The sequence below is a fragment of the Chiloscyllium plagiosum genome, unplaced genomic scaffold, assembly GCF_037043375.1.
Source record: "Chiloscyllium plagiosum isolate Xiang-an unplaced genomic scaffold, Cpla_swu_hap1 HiC_scaffold_2, whole genome shotgun sequence".
In the NCBI taxonomy this organism is placed as follows: domain Eukaryota; kingdom Metazoa; phylum Chordata; class Chondrichthyes; order Orectolobiformes; family Hemiscylliidae; genus Chiloscyllium; species Chiloscyllium plagiosum.
Genome location: NW_028270140.1, coordinates 163,322,858 through 163,346,964, shown reverse-complemented (window position 1 = coordinate 163,346,964; position 24,107 = coordinate 163,322,858). Strand labels below are relative to the sequence as shown.

Below are 24,107 nucleotides of genomic sequence, written 5' to 3'. Positions count from 1 at the left end.
GTGAGGGTTTGAGGGTGGATGTGTAAGTCAGAGAGTGTGAGGGTGTGAGAGTGGGTGTGTAAGACAGTAAGTGTGAGGGTGTGAGAGTGGGTGTGTAAGTCGGAGAGTGTGAGGGTGTGAGAGTGAGTGTGTAAGTCGATGAGTGTGAGGGTTTGAGGGTGGGTGTGTAAGTCAGAGAGTGTGAGGGTGTGAGAGTGGGTGTGTAAGTCGGTGAGTGTGAGGGTGTGAGAGTGAGTGTGTAAGTCGGTAGTGTGAGGGTGTGAGAGTGGGTGTGCAAGTCGGTGAGTGTAAGGGTGTAAGAGTGGGTGTGTAAGTCGGTGAGTGTGAGGGTGTGAGAGTGGGCGTGTAAGTCGGTGAGTGTGAGGGTGTGAGAGTGAGTGTGTACGTTGGTGTGAGGGTGTGAGAGTGGGTGTGTAAGTCGGTGAGTGTGAGGGTGTGAGAGTGAGTGTGTAAGTCAGAGTGTAAGGGTGTGAGAGTGAATGTGTAAGTCAGAGCGTGTGAGGGTGTTTGAGCGGGCGTGTAAGTCAGAGAGTGTGAGGGTGTGAGAGTGAGTGTGTAAATCAGTGAGTGTGAGGGTTTGAGGGTGGATGTGTAAGTCAGAGAGTGTGAGGGTGTGAGAGTGGGTGTGTAAGTCAGAGCGTGTGAGGGTGTGAGAGTGAGTGTGTACGTCAGTGAGTGTGAGGGTGTGAGAGTGAGTGTGCAAGTCAGAGAGTGAGGATGTGAGAGTGGGTGTGTAAGTCGGAGAGTGTGAGGGTGTGAGAATGTGTGTGTAAGTCAGTGAGTGTGAGGGTGTGAGAGTGAGTGTGCAAGTCAGAGAGTGTGAGGGTGAGAGTGGGTGTGTAAGTCGGAGAGTGTGAGGGTGTGAGAGTGAGTGTGTAAGTCAGAGAGTGTGAGGGTGTGAGAGTGAGTGTGCAAGTCAGAGAGTGTGAGGGTGTGAGAGTGGGTGTGTAAGTCGGTGAGTGTGAGGTTGTGAGAGTGAGTGTGCAAGTCAGTGATTGTGAGGGTGTGAGAGTGGGTGTGTAAGTCAGTGAGTGTGAGGGTGTGAGAGTGAGTGTGTAAGTCAGAGAGTGCAAGGGTGTGAGAGTGAATGTGTAAGTCAGTGAGTGTGAGGGTGTGAGAGTGGGCGTGTAAGTCGGTGAGTGTGAGGGTGTGAGAGTGAGTGTGTAAGTCGGTGAGTGAGAGGGCGTGAGAGTGGGTGTGTAAGTCGGTGATTGAGAGGGCGTGTGAGTGGGTGTGTAAGTCGGTGAGTGTGAGGATGTGAGAGTGGGTGTGTAAGTCGGTGAGTGTGAGGGTGTGAGAGTGAGTGTGTAAGTCAGAGTGTAAGGGTGTGAGAGTGAATGTGTAAGTCAGAGCGTGTGAGGGTGTTTGAGCGGGCGTGTAAGTCAGAGAGTGTGAGGGTGTGAGAGTGAGTGTGTAAATCAGTGAGTGTGAGGGTTTGAGGGTGGATGTGTAAGTCAGAGAGTGTGAGGGTGTGAGAGTGGGTGTGTAAGTCAGAGCGTGTGAGAGTGAGTGTGTAAGTCAGTGAGTGTGAGGGTGTGAGAGTGAGTGTGCAAGTCAGAGAGTGTGAGGGTGAGAGTGGGTGTGTAAGTCGGAGAGTGTGAGGGTGTGAGAATGTGTGTGTAAGTCAGTGAGTGTGAGGGTGTGAGAGTGAGTGTGCAAGTCAGAGAGTGTGAGGGTGAGAGTGGGTGTGTAAGTCGGAGAGTGTGAGGGTGTGAGAGTGAGTGTGTAAGTCGGTAGTGTGAGGGTGTGAGAGTGGGTGTGCAAGTCGGTGAGTGTAAGGGTGTAAGAGTGGGTGTGTAAGTCGGTGAGTGTAAGGGTGTAAGAGTGGGTGTGTAAGTCGGTGAGTGTGAGGGTGTGAGAGTGGACGTGTAAGTCGGTGAGTGTGAGGGTGTGAGAGTGAGTGTGTAAGTTGGTGTGAGGGTGTGAGAGTGGGTGTGTAAGTCGGTGAGTGTGAGGGTGTGAGAGTGAGTGTGTAAGTCAGAGTGTAAGGGTGTGAGAGTGAATGTGTAAGTCAGAGCGTGTGAGGGTGTTTGAGCGGGCGTGTAAGTCAGAGAGTGTGAGGGTGTGAGAGTGAGTGTGTAAATCAGTGAGTGTGAGGGTTTGAGGGTGGATGTGTAAGTCAGAGAGTGTGAGGGTGTGAGAGTGGGTGTGTAAGTCAGAGCGTGTGAGGGTGTGAGAGTGAGTGTGTAAGTCAGTGAGTGTGAGGGTGTGAGAGTGAGTGTGCAAGTCAGAGAGTGTGAGGGTGAGAGTGGGTGTGTAAGTCGGAGAGTGTGAGGGTGTGAGAATGTGTGTGTAAGTCAGTGAGTGTGAGGGTGTGAGAGTGAGTGTGCAAGTCAGAGAGTGTGAGGGTGAGAGTGGGTGTGTAAGTCGGAGAGTGTGAGGGTGTGAGAGTGAGTGTGTAAGTCAGAGAGTGTGAGGGTGTGAGAGTGAGTGTGCAAGTCAGAGAGTGTGAGGGTGTGAGAGTGGGTGTGTAAGTCGGTGAGTGTGAGGTTGTGAGAGTGAGTGTGCAAGTCAGTGATTGTGAGGGTGTGAGAGTGGGTGTGTAAGTCAGTGAGTGTGAGGGTGTGAGAGTGAGTGTGTAAGTCAGAGAGTGCAAGGGTGTGAGAGTGGGCGTGTAAGTCGGTGAGTGTGAGGGTGTGAGAGTGAGTGTGTAAGTCGGTGAGTGAGAGGGCGTGAGAGTGGGTGTGTAAGTCGGTGATTGAGAGGGCGTGTGAGTGGGTGTGTAAGTCGGTGAGTGTGAGGATGTGAGAGTGGGTGTGTAAGTCGGTGAGTGTGAGGGTGTGAGAGTGAGTGTGCAAGTCAGAGAGTGTGAGGGTGTGAGAGTGGGTGTGTAAGTCGGTGAGTGTGAGAGTGGGTGTGTCAGTCGGTGAGTGTGAGAGTGTGAGAGTGGGTGTGTAGGTCGGTGAGTGTGAGGGTGTGAGAGTGAGTGTGTAAGTCGGTGAGTGTGAGGGTGTGAGAGTGGGTGTGTAAGTCAGTGAGTGTGAGGGTGTGAGAGTGGGTGTGTAAGTCGGTGAGTGTGAGGGTGTGAGAGTGGCTGTGTAAGTCGGTGAGTGTGAGGGCGTGAGAGTGGGTGTGTTAGTCGGTGAGTGTGAGGGTGTGAGAGTGGGTGTGTAAGTCGGTGAGTGTGAGGGTGTGAGAGTGGGTGTGTAAGTCGGTGAGTGTGAGGATGTGAGAGTGGGTGTGTAGGTCGGTGAGTGAGAGGGTGTGAGAGTGGGTGTGTAAGTCGGTGAGTGTGAGGGTGTGAGAGTGGGTGTGTAAGTCGGTGAGTGTGAGGGTGTGGAGTGAGTGTGTAAGGCGGTGAGTGTGAGGATTGTGGACCGGCTGTTGTAAATATCAGGTTGTCTTCACTCACCAGCAGGTGACGAGGATTGGTTTATTCCCATTCTGTTGTTGCCATGAATCCAGCTCCTGTATGATCCTGATGATGGAGTTTGGGGATTGAGGGACAGGGTCTCCCATTGGCCAATTATCAAGCTGCAGAACTTTAATCTCATACTTCACATTCTGCAACAAGAAGATCAAACCTAAGTGTTCTAACCCCAGTCCATGTGATTACTGACCAAGTCAGGGCTCAGACTATAACTCAATCTAATAAATTGTCATTTCTTCTTAGTAATTTAATGTGTTGATCTTTCACTGAAACATAAACTTGCATTGCTTCAGATCTGATTTTAACAATAAAACAGAAGTTCATTACACTGAAGAAGTGACGATAACATGAAACAAAGTCAGCTCTTCACATTTAACACAATTTGAAAGATTTCAAAATGGAAAAACCAACTCCAACCTTCCCCAAAGCTATCCCTTTCCATTACTCAAGTCCCACAGACAGATCCCTTCCTTATCACAGCTATAGCTTTGGATTCACTGTTTCTTTCAGTGTTGAACTTGAGGGCTTGGTAGCCTCTTCCTTGAGTATTCACACAACTGAGCTTAGATGGGAACTTTCAAACTTAAACTGAGGGAATCGATCTCCTAACTGTTTGGGTCTCACTTCTTTCTCAAGGACTAACAGTACTCACATATGACTCCAGTCAGGTTTTTAAAAGGTTTCCAATCTTCCCCAAAACAAAAATGAATGATTGATTTTCCCAAACTGAAAGTGAGCTAATTGTGCTCGCTGTGACCCTGAACCCGACAATGCAAACAATCACTGCCACAGGGTCTCAGTAACCTGCTCTCGTTTCAAAATCCTCACTGCAAACAAACTGACAAGTTAAATATTAAAACATACAGACCAACACTCCTATTCCACTAAGTCAAAATTCAAGCTTAAAAGTAAATGATAATATACAGAAATCACACACCTTCCACTCCATCAGAAACAGGAGCAGTAGCAGACCATACAACTGCTCTAACATCCAACACAATCAAGGCCAGTCCTCTACATAAACTCCAGTTTCCACCCACCTCTCACACTTACCCTTACTCCATCTGCCACTCCTTCAGCTCACCTAAATCTCCTTGAAGCCTCTTTACATTATCCTCACAAACCCCTTTCCCACCAAGTCTTATGATATCTGCCAAACCGGGAATCATTTATTTGGCCCCACACCCGAATCGTTGATAATTAATGTGAGCAGCTGTGGCCCATGCACTGTTCCTTGTGATGCCCCACTGGTCACAGCCTGCCAACGTGATGATCACCCATTTGATCCTACTCTCTGTTTTCTGCCAGTTAAACAGTCCTTAATCTCAGTAAGCATAATTTCTCAATTCCATGAATTTTAACATTGTTCAATAACCAGTTACGTGGGACTTAATCAGGAAATCTAAATACACCACCTCCAATGTTCCTCTTCTCAATGCTGTCCGTTACATGTTAAACACACTCCATCACGTTTCCCTATCATAGATACATGTTGACTCTGTCTGCTCAGGCAGTTATTTCCTGTATATCAAGTAATGACTCCCTTTAAAATCATTTGTTGTATATTCCCTACTCCTGTCCTCAGGATAATAGATCTGTTGTTCCCCATTTTTTTCTGTCTCCCTCTTTTCTGAAACAGTAGTGATGATATTTTCAATCTTCCAATCTGCAGGTACTATTTCAGAAATAACCAAATGTTAAAAGATGATTAGTAATGGAACCACGAGTCCTCAGGTCATCTCCTTCCACACTCGAGGGAGAAAGGGAGTGAGTCCTTGGGATTCATCAACTTCATTTCCAGTTGCGCTCCTTTCAGGTGCACAGTCTGACAGGAACCCTGCATCTTAATTATTTCAGGGATGCTCTGTGCAGTACATCACTCTATGACCTCTTGTGCCTTTCTGTGAAGATAGACACAAAGTACTTACATAGCTTTTACATAGAACATAGAACATTACAGCGCAGAACAGGCCCTACGGCCCTCGATGTTGCTCCGACCTGTCATACCAATCTGAAGCCCATCTAACCTGCACTATTCCATGTACGTCCATATGCTTGTCCAATGACGACTTAAATGTACTTAAAGTTGGCGAATCTACTACCGTTGCAGGCAAAGCATTCCATACCCTTACTACTCTCTGAGTAAAGAAACTACCTCTGACATCTGTCCTATATCTATCACCCCTCAATTTAAAGCTGTGCCCCCTCGTGCTCGCCATCACCATTCTTGGAAAAAGGCTCTCCCTGTCCACACTATCTAACCCTCTGATTATCTTATATGTCTCTATTAAGTCACCTCTCAACCTTCTTCTCTCCAACAAAAACAACCTCAAGGCCCTCAGCCTTTCCTCGTAAGACCTTCCCTCCATACCAGGCAACATCTTAGTAAATCTCCTCTGCACCCTTTCCAAAGCTTCCACATCCTTCTTATAATGCGGTGACCAGAACTATACACAACTCCAAGTGCGGCCGCACCAGAGTTTTGTACAGCTGCAGCATGACCTCATGGATCCGGAACTCGATCCCTCTGTTAATAAACGCTAAAACACTGTATGCCTTCTTAACAACCCTGTCAACCTGGGTGGCAACTTTCAAGGATCTGTGTATTGGACACCGAGATCTCTCTGCTCATCTACGCTACCAAGAATCTTACCATTAGCCCAGTACTTTGCATTCCGGTTACTCTGACCAAAGTGAATCACCTCACACTTGCCCACATTAAACTCCATTTGCCACCTCTCAGCCCAGCTCTGCAGCTTATCTATGTCTCTCTGTAACCTACAACATCCTTCGTCACTATCCACAACTCCACCGACCTTAGTGTCGTCTGCAAATTTACTAACCCACCCTTCTACGTCCTCATCCAGGTCGTTTATAAAAATGACGAACAGCAGTGGACCCAACACCGACCCTTGTGGTACACCACTGGTAACTGGACTCCAGGATGAACATTTCCCATCAACCACCACCCTCTGCCTTCTTTCAGCAAGCCAATTACTGATCCAAACTGCTATATCTCCCACAATCCCATTCCTGCGCATTTTGTACAATAGCCTACTGTGGGGAACCTTATCGAACAATAAGGTTTTATTAGCATTTTAATTCACTTCTCCTGTCTCTGCACATCTCATCTGTGCTAATCGTTTTGTTCTTTTCACATGAATGGAAGTGTTTATATTCCATTTATATGTTTCCTACTATTTTACATTCCTTGCAAGATCCTGGTAAACCTTTTCTGCACCCTCTCCAATGTAATAATATCCTTCCTACAGCAGGATAACCAGAGCTGGACACAGTACTCCAACAGTGGCCTCACCAATGACCTGTACAACCTCAACATAACGTCCTACCCCTGATATTCAAAGGTCTAAGCAAAGAAGGAAAATGTGCTCAATGCCTTAACTCCCCTGTGTATCAGTGATGAAAATTCAATGAATTATATACCTGAACCCCTCAGTGTCACTGTTCTACAACACCACCTAAGACCCTACCTTTAATTGTTATAAGCTGTGCTCGTTTATTTTGCCAAATTCAATATCTCATTTTAATCCAAATTAAACTCTTCAGTCCAACTGATCAAGATCCCTTTGTAATCTTAGACAACCTTTGTCACTGCCCGCTATACCGCCAATGTTCGAGTCATCTGCAAAATTACTAACCATGCCTTCTATATTCTCATCTAAATCATTTAGATGAACCACAAATAAAAGCAGACTCAGGACCGATCTCTGTGGAACACTGCTGGTCATCGGCCTCTAGTCCAAAAACCACCACCATCCTCTATCACCTGATGTTAAGCCAATTCTTAATTCAATTGGCAAGCTCACCCTGAATCATGTGTGATCTAACTTTACCAATTAGTCTACTATGTGGAACCTTGTCAAAGGCTTTACTAAAGTCCAAGTAAACAATGTCTACCGTTCTGTCCTCAGAAATTTTCTTGGTTATTTCCTCAAAAAACTCCAAGTTTGAGAGATTCAATTTCCCTCGCACAAAACCATGCTGACTATCCCTAAGCATTCCTTACTTCTCCAAATGCATACAAATCCTATCTTTCAGAATCACCTCCAACAACTTACCCACCAATGAAGTCAGGCTCACAGGTCTATAGTCCCCAGGCTTCTCCTTACATCCCTTTTTAAACAAAGGCACAACATTAGCGATGCTCCAGTCATCTGGCATCTCACCCACATTTATAGATGATGCAAGTATTTCTTCATGGGTCCCCACAATTTCCTCTCAAATTTCCCAACACATCCTCAGATACACCTGATCAGGTTCTGGAGATTTATCCACCTTTATGTTTTCTAAGACCTCCAGCGTTTTCTCTTCTGTAACGTGAACGGTTTTCAAACCATCCATACTTATTTCTCAGAGTTCTCAGAATTCTCTAGCTTCTAGTTCCTCCTTCTTTGGTCTAATTGCACCTTTCATTGTCTTGTTAGCAATGGCTCATTGATAGTTACAGTGGCGATTTTTACCTTAAAAGAATGAATGGTTTTTGAAAACTCTCTAAATGCAAGCCATTGCCTAACTATCACCAAACCTTTTAATGTATTTTTACAATCCATCTCAACCAACATCCTCCTCCAATATTCACAATTGCCTTTACATAGACTTAAAATCCAAGCTTTAGATTAGAACATAGAAGATAAAATGGTACAGCACATTACAGGCCTTTCAGCCCACAATGTTGTGCCAAGCATTTATCTTAATCTAAGATCAACCTAACCTACACCCCTCAATTTACTACCACCCATATGCTTGTCCAGCAGTTGCTTAAATGTCCCTAATGTTTCTGACTCTACCATCACCGTTGGAAGTGCATTCCATGCACGCATCACTCTCTGCGTAAAGAACCTACCTCTGACATCTGACCTATACCTTCCTCCAATCACCTTAAAATTATGCCCCCTCACAATAGCCATTTCTGCCTGGGGGTAGCGGGGGGGGGGGGCGGTCCCTGGCTATCTGCTCTATCTATGCCTCTCATTACCTTGTACAGTTCTATCAAGTCACCTCTCTGCCTCCTCCTCTCCAGTGCGAAACGCCCAAGCCCACTCGACCTCTCTTCATAAGACAAGCTCTCCAATCCAGGCAGCATTTTGGTAAATCTCCTCTGCACTCTCTCTAAAGTATTGAGATCCTTCCCCTAATGAGGCAACTAGAACTGGATACAATACAGTATTCCAAATGTGGTCTAATCAGGATTTTATAGAGCTGCAGCAAAACCTCGTGGCTCTTAAACTCAATCCCCCTCCTGTTAATGAGAGTCAAAATACCATACGCCTTTTTAAAACCCTATCAACTTGAGTGGCAACTTTGAGAGATCTATGTATGTGGACCCTAAGATCACACTGTTCCTCCACACTGCCAAGAATCCTGTCTTTAACCCTGTATTCAGCATTCAAATTTGACCTTCCAAAATGAATCACTTTGAACAACATCATTTTCAAATTAAATGGAAACTTCTACTCTACAGTGGTCATATTCCCTAAATGTTCTTTTATAACAAGGTTATTAATTGGCCCTTTCTGGTTTGCATAATGCCACATTCAAAGTAATCTGTGTCCTTGTTGATTCCTCAATGTATTACTTTGAAAATGATCTTTAACACATTTAGGGGGAGGTGATGGCCCTAGTGGTATAATCACTAAACGATTAATCCAGAAATTCAGCTGATGTTGTGACAACCTGGCAGGTGGTGGAATTTGAATTCAATAATAATCTGGAATTAAGAATCCACTGATGACTGTGAAACTATTGTTGATTTTTAGAAAAACCCATCTGGTTCAGTAATGTCCTTCAGAAATGGAAATCGCCATCCTCACATGGTCTGGCCTACATGTGACTGCAGATCAAAGTGGTTGACATTCAATTGCCCTCTGAAATGGCCTGGCAAGCCACTCAGTTTCAAGGCAACTAGAGATGGGCAATACATGATGAACAGTCAGCAACACCCATGCCCCACAAGTAAATAAAGAAAAACCATTCCAGGAAGCTTTCCTCCACACCCAATCTAGTCCCACCTGCCAGCACCCAGCCCATATCCCTCCAAACCCTTCCTATTCATATACCCATCCAAATGCCTCTTAAATGTTGCAATTGTACCAGCCTCCACCACATCCTCTGGCAGCTCATTCCATACACGTACCACCCTCTGCGTGAAAAAGTTGCCCCTTAGGTCTCTTTTATACCTTTCCCCTCTCACCCTAACCTATGCCCTCTAGTTCTGGACTCCCCGACCCCAGGGAAAAGACTTTGCCTATTTATCCTATCCATGCCCCTCATAATTTTGTAAACCTCTGTAAGGTCACCCCTCAGCCTCCGACGCTCCAGGGAAAACAGCCCCAGCCTGTTCAGCCTCTCCCTGTAGCTCAGATCCTCCAACCCTGGCAACATCCTTGTAAATCTTTTCTGAACCCTTTCAAGTTTCACAACATCTTTCCGATAGGAAGGAGACCAGAATTGCACGCAATATTCCAACAGTGGCCTAACCAATGTCCTGTACAGCCGCAACATGACCTCCCAACTCCTGTACTCAATACTCTGACCAATAAAGGAAAGCATACCAAACGCCTTCTTCACTATCCTATCTACTTGCGACTCCACTTTCAAGGAGCTATGAACCTGCACTCCAAAGTCTCTTTGTTCAGCAACACTCCCTAGGATCTTACCATTAAGTGTATAAGTCCTGTTAAGATTTGCTTTCCCAAAATGCAGCACCTCACATTTATCTAAATTAAACTCCATCTGCCACTTCTCAGCCCATTTGCCCATCTGGTCCAGATCCTGTTGTAATCTGAGGTAACCCTCTTCGCTGTCCACTACACCTCCAATTTTGGTGTCATCTGCAAACTTACTAACTGTACCTGCTATGTTCATATCCAAATCATTTATATAAATGACGAAAAGTAGTGGACCCAGCACCGATCCTTGTGGCACTCCACTGGTCACAGGCCTTGACAGACAGAGCTCAACTCCCCACTGGGGAAGGATCCAGTTCTTTTATTTATTAATGGACCCAATGACCAGATGAACAAGTGACAAAAATACACGCTCGGAGCCCTGTAACAGTAACCAAAAACCAATGGGAAAACGAGGAAGCTGACTAAATCGGAATGTCAATGGGAAGGAAAGTGTTGCACCCCAACCCCTATAGTGCCCACCTATCTTGAAAAGCTGCAAAATTATGAGGGAACATTGCTTGCTTCCTTTCCGAGGACACTCTGGGTAAGAATCCAGTTTCTTTTCATTCTGTAAATAAATCCAATCATAACATTTCAAACATACGGAAAGAATTTGTCCTCCTGAGCTTTAATGATTATTCTTCCTTTTCTGAACTGGGGACCTTTCAAGTGTGAGGTGGGAACCATTACACTACAGAAAAGCGGTCCTGAGAACCCAGGGTGTTTTGTTAGAATAAACTCACTCCCACCAAAATTACCAAAATACCCAATTAACAAACAATGCCCACCAGGGTCACTCGAGAGAACTAAAATACCAAATTAACCATGTGCTCAATTGGAAACAGGAGCACCCACCAGATGCAGAATGAAAACAACAATCTAAAAAGGTGTGAGAGGGCAAGGTAGGGTAGGAATGAACCTGGCTGTTGTCTTTTTACCAATTATTAAGTGTAACTTAAATAGTTGTTTTGTAACCCTGAGCTGCGTTTTTAATTTAAGATGTTGCAGTTTCGCATTCAGGAGCTGCCATTTCACTTTCATAGCCACTGTGAACAAACTAGGTATTTTTTCTGTTATCAAGAAATGCACTATGAAATCAACTAATTACAGCAGCAAATACTGCCAACTAGGGACAGTGTAAAAGTAAAAGAAATCAAAATGGGGGAAAATGAGCAAGCAGAACATAGCTCTTTATTTTGAGAAACCAACCATCAATCTCTTGGAAACAAAATGCTGAACAGCCAAAGAGAAAATGGTTTACAAAGACATTAAGGCTCACTTACTGAACAACTGCCACAATCTCCAATTCCAAGATTCACAAGTTGCTGAGTGAAGGCCATTCTCCGTATCCCAACCCCAAATGCTTGACCCTTCTTTCTGAGACTGTGTCCCTATGGGGGACCTGCCCCAGGTTGACCCTGACAAGATTCTTCAGAATCCATTGGACACAATGAGATCCTCTCACATTCTTCTAAACTCCAGACACCCAGATTTCTCTGCCCCTGTCACAGGACAGCACCTCCCCCTCCCAATCTCAGAAGCCTCCTGGAGTGAGGCTCAGTGTCAAATTTTCTGTCTGTATTATAAACACATTCTCTTGCATCAGGATCCACATCCTGCTCTGACTGTGATCATTTGGCCCCAGGCAACAACCGCTGTTCCCTGACCCTCTCCCCCAGCCAATGCCTCCCCTGTGCTGGCCAAGGCAGAGATTCACCTGTTTGTGTTTACTGAGGGTGAGGCGTCGCTCTGTGAATTCTGCCTGTAGTTTCTCAGAGACCAAGGTCACCTGGAACGGGCCGTAGTAGCTGGAACCATCTTGAGGCCAGAATGCAACATAGGTCTAGGACACAATCAGAGATTGATTACAGGACAGAGCATGGTCAGTCAGTCAGGTCTCTGCACCCCACCCTGCACATTTTCACCCACAATCCAGCAGGAACAGTGGGCAGCCCATTGGTGCCTGATGATGTAGAAATGCCCAACGCTGCCCAATGGCCTACACCATCCCACCCCATCTCTAACCACACCCCCATCTCTAACCACACCCCTGTCTCTAACCACACCCCCTGTCTCTAACCACACCCCCTGTCTCTAACCACACCCCCATCTCTAACCACACCCCTGTCTCTAACCACACCCCCTGTCTCTAACCACACCCCCATCTCTAACCACACCCCTGTCTCTAACCACACCCCTGTCTCTAACCACACCCACATCTCTAACCACACCCCTGTCTCTAACCACACCCACATCTCTAACCACACCCCCGTCTCTAACCACACCCCCTGTCTCTAACCACACCCCCGTCTCTCACCACACACCCCATCTCTAACCACACACCCTGTCTCTAACCACACCCCCTGTCTCTAACCACACCCCCTGTCTCTAACCACACCCCATCTCTAACCACACCCCCTGTCTCTAACCACACCCCCTGTCTCTAACCACACCCCCAGTCTCTAACCACACCCCCATCTCTAACCACACCCCTGTCTCTAACCACACCCCCATCTCTAACCACACACCTGTCTCTAACCACACCCCCTGTCTCTAACCACACCCCCATCTCTAACCACACCCCTGTCTCTAACCACACCCCTGTCTCTAACCACACCCACATCTCTAACCACACCCCTGTCTCTAACCACACCCACATCTCTAACCACACCCCCTGTCTCTAACCACACCCCCGTCTCTCACCACACCCCCATCTCTAACCACACACCCTGTCTCTAACCACACCCCCTGTCTCTAACCACACCCCCTGTCTCTAACCACACCCCATCTCTAACCACACCCCCTGTCTCTAACCAAACCCCCTGTCTCTAACCACACCCCCTGTCTCTAACCACACCCCCAGTCTCTAACCACACCCCCATCTCTAACCACACCCCTGTCTCTAACCACACCCACATCTCTAACCACACCCCTGTCTCTAACCACACCCCCATCTCTAACCACACCCCCTGTCTCTAACCACACCCTCTGTCTCTAACCACACCCCCATCTCTAACCACACCCCCATCTCTAACCACACCCCCTGTCTCTAACCACACCCCCTGTCTCTAACCACACCCCCATCTCTAACCACACCCCCTGTCTCTCACCACACACCCCATCTCTAACCACACCCCCATCTCTAACCACACCCCGTCTCTCACCACACACCCCATCTCTAACCACACCCCCTGTCTCTCACCACACACCCCATCTCTAACCACACCCCCTGTCTCTAACCACACCCCTGTCTCTAACCACACCCCCATCTCTAACCACACCCCCTGTCTCTAACCACACCCCCTGTCTCTAACCACACCCCCATCTCTAACCACACCCCCTGTCTCTCACCACACACCCCATCTCTAACCACACCCCCATCTCTAACCACACCCCGTCTCTCACCACACACCCCATCTCTAACCACACCCCCTGTCTCTCACCACACACCCCATCTCTAACCACACCCCCTGTCTCTAACCACACCCCCATCTCTAACCACACCCCCATCTCTAACCACACCCCCTGTCTCTAACCACACCCCCTGTCTCTAACCACACCCCTGTCTCTAACCACACCCCCTGTCTCTAACCACACCCCCTGTCTCTAACCACACCCCCGTCTCTCACCACACACCCCATCTCTAACCACATCCCCTGTCTCTAACCACACCCCCTGTCTTTAACCACACCCCCATCTCTAACCACACCCCCTGTCTCTAACCACACCCCCTGTTTCTAACCATATCCCCGTCTCTAACCACACCCCCTACCGCTGACCACACCCCCTGTCTCTAATCACACCCAGTGTCTCTAACCACACCCCATCCCTCACCACACCCCCATCCCTCACCACACCCCCATCCCTCACCACACCCCCATCCCTCACCACACCCCCATCCCAAACCACACCCCCATCCCTCACCACACCCCCATCCCTCACCACACCCCCATCCCTCACCACACCCCCATCCCTCACCACACGCCCATCCCTCACCACACCCCCATCCCACACCACACCCCCATCCCTCACCACACCCCCATCCCTCACCACACCCCCATCCAAAACCACCCCATCCCCAAGCAACCACAATTCCTAACCACCAAACCCCTATCCCTAACCAACCCCCAATCCTTAACCCCTCATCCCTAACCCCTTCCCATCCCTAACCCCTTCCCATCCCCATTACTCCCATCCCTAACTCCATCCCCATCCCTAACCCACCTCCCCCCCCCCCCCCCCCCCCCAAAGGCTTGGTGCATTATTGTTGCTTTTTATTTTTTCTCTCTTGGATCTTGGGCCCAAGGGGTGGGGCTGAAGCTGTAAACACAGGCATCAACTCAGATACCCTTACATCACCGACACCTTCGGAGTAACGCCCTGCTGATACGTTCCCCCCCCCCAACCCTTACACCCCTCTCTGGGAGTGACTGCCTTTCACCCTGGGAAACCAAGGAGTGTCCTTTTCCCCCGGACTGATCCCTGACCACCTGGAATAACGTCCTGCCCCAAGGAGTGAGCCCAGCTCAGGTGGGAGGTTGGCCATGTGAAAGGGGGTGTTGCAATAACAGGCCGATGCTCACATTGTCCAGATCCGCCAGTTGGCTCATGGTCACTAGTGATACACAGCCGAGATCGTACACCAGCGCCCAAAAATCCACAATCGTCAGATCAAGTGGTAACTGTGTCATTATAAATCCATCCTTCTTCAAATAGGACTGAGGGCAAATAAAAATACAAGTGAGAAAATGACAACATTCATCCATTCTCCTTCACACACACTGGAATATCCACTCAAACTGGAATCCAATGTGGATTTCACTGGCTGGGCCCAGTATTTATTACCCCGTCCCTAGTTGCCCCTTGTGAAGGTGGGGATGAGCTGCCTTCTTGACCCGCTGCAGTTCATGTGCTGTAGGTAGACCCACAATGCCCTGAGGGAGGGAATTCCAGGACTTTGAGCCAGCGGCAGTGAAGGAACAACGATATATTTCCAAGTCAGGTTGGTGAGGGGCTTAGAGAGGAGCTTCCAGGGGGGTGGTGTTCCCATTTACAATTTTCGTGGGTTTGGAATGTACTGTCTGAGGATCTTTTGGTGAATTTCTGCATCTTGTAGCTGGTACACACTGCTGCTACTGAGTGCTGATGGTGGAGGGAGGGGATGTTTGTGGATGTGGTGCCAATCAAGCGGCTGCTTTGTCCTGGATGGTGTCGAGCTTCTTGAGTATTGTTGGAGCTGCCCCCATCCAGGGCAAGTAGGGAGTGTTCCATCACACTCTTGACATGTGCCTTGTAGATGGTGGCACAGCAGACATGTGGAGACTGTTTAAAGAACAGTTGTTGCGAGTGTTGTAAGAATTTGTTCCTCTGAGACAGGTAAGAAGGGGTAAGATTAAGGAGCCTTGGATGACGAGAACAGAGGAGCTTCTCATCAAAAGGAAGAAGGCAGCTTACATAAGGTGGAGGAGGCAAGGATCTAGCATATCTTTAGAGGATTACAGGCTTGCTAGAAAGGAGCTTAGAAATGGACTGAGGAGAGCCAGGAGGGGGCACGAAAAAGGCTTGGCAAGAAGGATTAGGGAGAACCCAAAGGCGTTTTACTCATACATGAGGAATGAGAGAATGATCAGGGAGAAGGTAGGGCCGATCAGGGATAGCGGAGGGAACTTGTGCGTGAAGTCTGAGCAGATAGGGGAAGTCCTAAATGATTTTTGTTTTTTTGCTTCAGTTTTCACCAAGGAAAGGGAACTTGTTGTGAATGAGAACTTTGAGGAGCTGGGATACAGTCTAGACCAGATCAAGATTGATTAAGTTGATGTGCTAGAAATTTTGGAAAACATTAAGATTGATAAGTCCCCAGGGCCAGACCAGATTTATCCTAGGCTGCTCTGTGAAGTGAGAAAGGAGGTTGCTAAGCCGCTGGCGAGGATCTTTGCTTCCTCACTCTCCACGGGAGTTGTATCGGAGGATTGGAGGGAGGCGAATGTTGTTCCTCTTTTCAAGAAGGGTAATAGGGAAATCCCTGGCAATTACAGACCGGTCAGTCTTACGTCTGTGGTCAGCAAGGTTTTGGAAAGAATCCTGAGGGATAGGATTTATGACTATTTGGCAAAGCATAGTGTGATTAAAGGCAGTCAGCATGGCTTTGTGAGGGCAGGTCATGCCTCACAAATCTTATTGAGTCCTTTGAGGAGGTGATGAGACAAGTTGATGAAGATCGTGCAGTGGATGTAGTGTATATGGATTTCAGCAAGGCATTTGATAAGGTTCCCCATGGTAGGCTCATTCATAAAGTCAGGAAGTATGGGATACAGGGAGATTTGGCTATCTGGATTCAGAATTGGCTGGCTGACAGAAGGCAGAGAGTGGTTGTAGATGGAAAGTATTCTGCCTGGAGGTCAGTGGTGAGTGGGGTCCTGCAGGGCTCTGTTCTTGGGCCTCTGCTCTTTGTAGTTTTTATAAATGACTTGGATGAGGAGGTTGAGGGGTGGGTTAGTAAATTTGGTGACAATACAAAGGTTGGAGAAAGTTAAAAACCACACAACACCAGGTTATAGTCCAACAGGTTTATTTGGAAGCACTCGCTTTCGGAGCACCGCTCCTTTGTCAGCTGGTTGTGGAGCGTCGCTCCGAAAGCTAGTGCTTCCAAATAAACCTGTTGGACTATAACCTGGAGTTGTGAGATTTTTAACTTTGTCCACCCCAGTCCAACACTGGTATCTCCAAATCATGACAAAGGTTGGAGGTGCCATTGATTGTCTCGAGGGCTACTGCAGGCTGCAGCGCCACATAGATAGGCTGCAGAGCTGGGCTGAGAGGTGGCAGATAGAGTTAAATGCGGAGTGATGCATTTTGGAAGGTTGAACTCGAATGCTGAATATAAGATTAAAGACAGGATTCTTGGCAGTGTGGAGGAACAGAGGGATCTGGGTGTTCAAGTACATAGATCCCTCAAAGTTGCCACCAAAGTGAATAGGGTTGTTAAGAAAGCATATGGTGTTTTGGCTTTCATTAACAGGGGGATTGAATTTAAGAGCCGCGAGGTTTTGCTACAGCTCTATAAGTCCCTGGTGAGACCACACTTGGAATATTGTGTCCAGTTCTGGTCACCCTACTATAGGAAAGATACAGAGGCTTTGGAGAGGGTACAAAGAAGGTTTACCAGGATGCTGCCTGCACTGGAGGCTTGCCTTATGAAGAATGGTTGACTAAGCTCGGACCTTTCTCTCTGGAGAGAAGAAGGAAGAGAGGAGACCTGATCGAGGTGTACAAGATAATGAGAGACGTGGATAGAGTCATAGTCAGAGACTTTTCCCCAGGGCAGGGTTGACTGGTACAAGAAGTCATAGTTTGAAGATATTAGGAGGAAGGTATAGAGGAGATGTCAGAGGTAGGTTCTTTACGCAGAGAGTTGTGAATGGATGGAATGCGTTGCCAGCTGAGGTGGTGGAAGTGAAGTCATTGGGGACATTTAAGCGACTGTTGGACATGCACATGGATAGCAGTGAGTTGAGGGGTGCTAGGTTAGGTTATTATGTTTTAGATTAGCATTAACCCTCGGCACAATATCGTGGGCTGAAGGGCCTGTTCTGTGCTGTATGTTTCTATGTTCTATGGGCAGGCTTTGGGAGTCAGGAGGTGAGTTAGTCACCATAGTATTCCCAGCCTGTGGCCTGCTCTTGTAGCCACTGTGTTTATAGAGCGGGTCCAGTTGAGTTTCTGGTCAAAAGTACATTCCAGGGTGTTGATAATGGGGGAATCAGTGATGGGAACACCATTGAATGTCAAGGAGGTAAAAACAATGACTGCAGATGCTGGAAACCAGATTCCAGATTAGAGTGGTGCTGGAAAAGCACAGCAGTTCAGGCAGCATCCAAGGAGCAGGAAAATCGACGTCCATTGAATGTCAAGGGGCAATGGTAAGATTGTCTCTTGTTGGTGATGGTCGCGATCTGGCATTTGTGTGACACAGATGTTACTTGCCACTTATTAGCCCAGGCCTGGGGTGGCAACTTTCAGGGATCTATGTACATGGACACCGAGATCTCTCTGCTCATCTACACTGCCAAGAATCTTACCATTAGCCCAGTACTCTGCATTCCTGTTATTCCTTCCAAAGTGAATCACCTCACACGTTTCCGCATTAAACTCCATTTGCCACCTCTCAGCCCAGCTCTGCAGCTTATCAATGTCTACAACATCCTTCAGCACCATCTACAACTCTAACGACCTTAGTGTCATCTGAAAATTTACTAACTCATCCTTCTATGCCCTCACCCAGGTCATTTACATAAATGACAAACAGCAGTGGACCTAAACAGATTCTTGTGGTACCCAACTGGTAACTGAGCTCCAGGATGAATATTTCCCATCAACCACCATCCTCTGTCTTCTTTCAGCTAGTCAATTTCATAAATTGATTAAACTTGTTGTATTTGAACATGGACTGTTCCAGTACCTGAGGAGTTGTGAATGGTGCTGAACATTGTGCAACCATCAGGGAACATCCCCACTCCTGACCTTATGGTGGAGGGAAGGTCATTGATGAAGCAGCTGAAGGTGGTTGGGCCTAGGACACTCCCCTGAGGGACTCCTGCAGAGATGTCCTGGAGCTGAGATGACTGACCTACAACAACCACAACCACCTTCCTTTGTGTCAGGTATGACTCTCACCAGCGGAGTGTTTGCCCCCTGACACCCACTGATTCCAGTTTTGCCAGGGCTTTTTGATCCCACACTCAGTCAAATCCAGCCTTGATATCAAGGGCTGTCCCTCTCCCCTCGCCTCCCCTCTGGAATTCAGCTCTTCTGTCCATGTTTGACCCAAGGCTGGAATGAGGTCAGGAGCTGAGTGACCCTGGGGGAATCCAAAACTGGGTGTCACTGAGCAGGTTATTGCTGAGCAGGTGCTGCTTGATAGCTGTTACTGACACCGTCCGTCACGTTACTGAGGATCGAGGGGAGACTGATGGGACGGGAATTGGCCGGGTTGGATCTGTCCTGCTTTTTATGTACAGGACACACCTGGGTAATTGTTGAGTGGATAAGGAGCTGAAGTACGTCTTAAGTAGGGAATAGGTTTTAAGAAGTATCTTAAAGTAGGAAAGCAAGGGCTGAGAGACTTAAGGAGGGAATTGCAGACTTTCGGCTCCAGTCAGCTAAAGGCACAGCTATGAACGGTGAAGTGGTTAAAATTGGAGCTGCCCAAGTAACCAACATCAAAGCAGTGCAGGGATCAGAAAGAGACATGGGGCTGGAGATTATCTGTGTAAAAGGGTGTGGTAGCCGAGGGATTTGCAAAGAAAGATGGCAATTTGAAATTTGTCTGAGTTGGAGTCAATGTAGGTCAGTATTGGAGGTAGTGGTGTGGGTTTTGGAGGGGAGGGGGGAAGGAAGCAGGGTGGTGAGAGCATGGGAGAAACAGGACTCCATCACAGAAGCCAACTTCCCATCCATGGACAGGCTGTTCTGTTATAATGTATGTTTTGTCAATGCAAACTGGCCGTAACACGATTGGTGAATTATGGACATTGTTTGGGTAACGCAAATGACTTTAGAGATTTTCTATCGCACGAGGTGGCAGAGGAGCCCAATGGTTGCATTACAGCAGAAGGAGCATTTCCACAGCTCAGTGCCACAGGCAGGCTGCCCCATTACCACAAACCCCTCCATCCCTGGTAAATGATCTCCTACAATCTCATCCATCAGGCAGGAGATACAGAATCCTCAGCACACACACCAACACATTCAGGAACAGCTTCTTCCCTGCTGTTATTAGACTGATGAATGGACTCTGTAACTTCAAATAATCATGATCTTGCTTCACCCACTCGTGTGCAGTGTAACCCTGTATGCCTCACTCTGTCCAAGCTACACCCCTGCTTACTATGATCTGGCTGTACTGCTTTTCACTGTACTTCGGTGTACGTGGCAATAAATCAATTCATCAAATCAATCACAGTCAGTTTAATATGGTCTGGCTGAACCCCAGTCCATGGACAATGAAATGTGACAGAGTGCATTGGAATTGTATGGAGGAGCATTATTAGTGATGGAGAGACTATGGGATGGGAGGGTATTGCAGGATAAGTTAGCTCAGGGCTAAGAGAGACTATGGGATGGGAGGGTATTGCAGGATAAGTTAGCTCAGGGCTAAGAGAGACTATGGGATGGGAGGGTATTGCAGGATAAGTTAGCTCAGGGCTAAGAGAGACTATGGGATGGGAGGGTATTGCAGGATAAGTTAGCTCAGGGCTAGGAGAGACTATGGGATGGGACGGTATTGCAGGATAAGTTAGCTCAGGGCTAAGAGAGACTATGGGATGGGAGGGTATTGCAGGATAAGTTAGCTCAGGGCTAAGAGAGACTATGGGATGGGAGGGTATTGCAGGATAAGTTAGCTCAGGGCTAAGAGAGACTATGGGATGGGAGGGTATTGCAGGATAAGTTAGCTCAGGGCTAAGAGAGACTATGGGATGGGAGGGTATTGCAGGATAAGTTAGCTCAGGGCTAGGAGAGACTATGGGATGGGAGGGTATTGCAGGATAAGTTAGCTCAGGGCTAGGAGAAATATTTGTATCTTACATCAGCAAAGACTGCATTGATGTATCCGCAGGACCCATCGACATTCCTCACCGACATCAAACTTGGCCGCACATGCTCCGCTGTTTCAGAACAAATACAGACAGCAGCTTCAGTCTGGCACCTTCACTAGGAGGGAGGGGGTGGGGGGTGAAGGGTCAAGGTGGTGGTGCATGTTAGAATGGGGAGGTGTCAGGGTTAGAATGGGGGTGGGGAAGGGAGTGAGGATAAAGGTGAGGATTGGAGTCAAAGTGGGGGGTGAGAGTGGGGGTGAGGGCGGGGTGAGGGTTGGGGGCTGATAGTTGGGGTGAGGGTGGGGGTCAGGTTGGGGGTGGGAGTAGGGGTGAAGGTGGGGTCAGGGTTGAGGTGATGGTGGGGTCAGAGTTGGGGCTGAGAGTTGGGGTCAGGGTATGGGTCAAGGTGAGAATGGGGATGGAGTATAGAAAGGCAGATTTCCTTTGGTTTTCCCTCGCCATGCAGATAGGGGGAGGTGCACCTCGATGTAGCAGAAACGGCCCTGAACTGTGGGAGGGTCAAGGAGCGTCAAGTGAGAGGATGATGGAGACAGAGAGAGAGAGAGACAGAGAGAGGATGATGGAGGCAGAGAGAGAGGAGATGAGGGAGACATAGAGAGAGATAGAGAGAGAGGGGATAATGGAGACAGAGAGAGAAAGGGGGGATGATGGAGACAGAGAGAGAGAGAAGGGATGATGGAGACAGAGAGAGAGAGAAGGGATGATGGAGACAGAGAGAGAGAGAGAGAGAGGATAATGGAGACAGAGAGAGAGAGAGAGAGGATGATGGAGACAGAGAGAGAGAGAGTGAGAGAGCGAGGATGATGGAGACAGAGAGAGAGGGGATGATGGAGACAGAGAGAGAGAGAGAGGATAATGGAGACAGAGAGAGGATGATGGAGACAGAGAGAGAGAGAGAGGGGATGATGGAGATAGAGCGAGAGGATGATGGAGACAGAGAGAGAGAGAGAGAGAGAGGGGATGATGGAGACAGAGAGAGAGAGGGGATGATAGAGAGAGAGAGAGAGGGGATGATGGAGACAGAGAGAGGGGATGATGGAGACAGAGAGGGGATGATGGAGAGAGAGAGAGAGCATGATGGAGACAGAGAGAGAGGATGATGGAGACAGAGAGAGAGAGGGGATGATGGAGACAGAGAAAGGGGATGATTGAGACAGAGAGAGAGAGGATGACGAAGACAGAGAGAAAGAGAGAGGATGATGGAGACAGAGAGAGAGAGAGGAGATGATGGTGACAGAGAGAGAGAGAGAGGATGATGCAGACAGAGAGAGAGAGAGGATGATGGAGACAGAGAGAGGGGATGATGGAGACAGAGAGAGAGAGGATGATGGAGACAGAGAGAGGGGATGATGGAGACAGAGAGAGAGACAGAGAGGATGATGGAGACAGAGAGAGAGAGGATGATGGAGACAGAGAGAGAGGGGATGATGGAGACAGAGAGGATGATGGAGAGAGAGAGAGAGGATGATGAAGACAGATAGAAAGAGAGAGGATGATGGAGACAGAGAAAGAGAAAGGGGGGATGATGGAGACAGAGAGAGAGAGAGGATGATGGAGACAGAGAGAGGGAGAGAGAGAGAGGGGAGGATGGAGACAGAGAGAGAGAGGATGATAGAGAGAGAGAGAGGATGATGGAGACAGAGAGAGAGGATGATGGAGGCAGAGAGAGAGGAGATGATGGAGACATAGAGAGAGATAGAGAGAGAGGGGATAATGGAGAGAGAGAGAGAGAGGATGATGGAGACAGAGAGAGAGGGGATGATGGAGACAGAGAGAGAGAGAGAGACGGAGAGAGGATGATGGAGGCAGAGAGAGAGGAGATGATGGAGACATAGAGAGAGATAGAGAGAGAGGGGATAATGGAGAGAGAGAGAGAGGATGATGGAGACAGAGAGAGAGAGTGGATGATGGAGACAGAGAGAGAGGGGATGATGGAGAGAGAGAGAGAAGGGATGATGGAGACAGAGAGAGAGAGAGGATAATGGAGACAGAGAGAGAGAGGGAGAGGATGATGGAGACAGAGAGAGAAAGAGCGAGAGAGAGAGAGGATGATGGAGACAGAGAGAGACGGGATGATGGAGACAGGGAGAGAGGATGATGGAGACAGAGAGAGAGAGAGGGGATGATGGAGACAGAGAGAGAGAGGGGATGATGGAGACAGAGAGAGAGAGAGAGAGGGGATGATAGAGACAGAGAGAGAGAGAGGATAATGGAGACAGAGAGAGAGAGAGAGGAGATAATGGTGACAGAGAGAGAGAGGGGATGATGGAGGCAGAGAGAGAGGATGATGGAGAGAGAGAGGGGAGGATGGAGACAGAGAAAGAGAGAGGATGATGGAGACACAGAGAGCGAGAGAGCGGAGATGATGGTGACAGAGAGAGAGAGGGGATGATGGAGACAGAGAGAGAGAGAGGATGATGGAGAGAGAGAGAGAGAGGGGAGTATGGAGACAAAGAGAGAGAGGATGATGGAGACAGAGAGAGAGAGGATGATGGAAACAGAGAGAGAGAGAGAGAGACAGAGAGAGGATGATGGAGACAGAGAAAGAGAGAGGATGATGGAGACAGAGAGCTAGAGAGCGGAGATGATGGTGACAGAGAGAGAGAGGAGATGATGGAGACAGAGAGAGAGAGAGAGGATGATGGAGAGAGAGAGAGACAGAGAGAGGATGATGGAGGCAGAGAGAGAGGAGATGATGGAGACATAGAGAGAGGGGGGGAATGGAGACAGAGAGAGCGAGAGAGAGAGAGGATGATGGAGACAGAGAAAGAGAGAGGATGATGGAGACAGAGAGCTAGAGAGCGGAGATGATGGTGACAGAGAGAGAGAGGAGATGATGGAGACAGAGAGAGAGAGAGAGGATGATGGAGAGAGAGAGAGACAGAGAGAGGATGATGGAGGCAGAGAGAGAGGAGATGATGGAGACATAGAGAGAGGGGGGATGATGGAGACAGAGAGAGAGAGAGAGGATGATGGAGACAGAGAGAGAGAGAGAGGGGATGATGGAGACAGACAGAGAGAGAGAGGATGATGGAGACAGAGAGAGAGAGAGACAGAGAGAGGATGATGGAGACAGAGAGAGAGAGGGGATGATGGACACATAGACAGAGATAGAGAGAGAGGAGATGATGGAGACATAGAGAGAGAGGGGATGATGGAGACAGAGAGAGAGAGAGAGAGAGGATGATGGAGACAGAGAGAGAGAAGGGGATGATGGAGACAGACAGAGAGAGAGAGGATGATGGAGACAGAGAGAGAGAGAGAGACGGGATGATGGAACAGAGAGAGAAAGAGAGAGAGGGGATGATGGAGACAGAGAGAGAGTGGATGATGGAGACAGACAGACAGAGAGAGCGAGAGAGGGAATGATAAAGACAGAGAGAGAGAAAGGGGATGATGGAGACAGACAGAGAGAGAGAGCGAGAGAGGGAA

At 48.1% G+C, this 24,107-nt stretch overlaps 1 protein-coding gene across 1 annotated transcript in view; it reads right to left on the bottom strand.

The window, feature by feature from the left end:
• The window catches only part of LOC122546955 (receptor-type tyrosine-protein phosphatase mu-like), a 319,090-nt gene that overhangs the window by 9,901 nt on the left and 285,082 nt on the right, over positions 1–24,107 (bottom strand). The window contains exons 9-12 of the mRNA XM_087975319.1: positions 20,644–20,723; positions 14,643–14,777; positions 11,777–11,902; positions 3,353–3,504 (exon numbers count right to left, since the gene is read on the bottom strand). Coding sequence (XP_087831445.1) covers positions 3,353–3,504; positions 11,777–11,902; positions 14,643–14,777; positions 20,644–20,723 — 493 coding nt within the window. The remainder of the gene's footprint in view (positions 1–3,352; positions 3,505–11,776; positions 11,903–14,642; positions 14,778–20,643; positions 20,724–24,107) is intronic.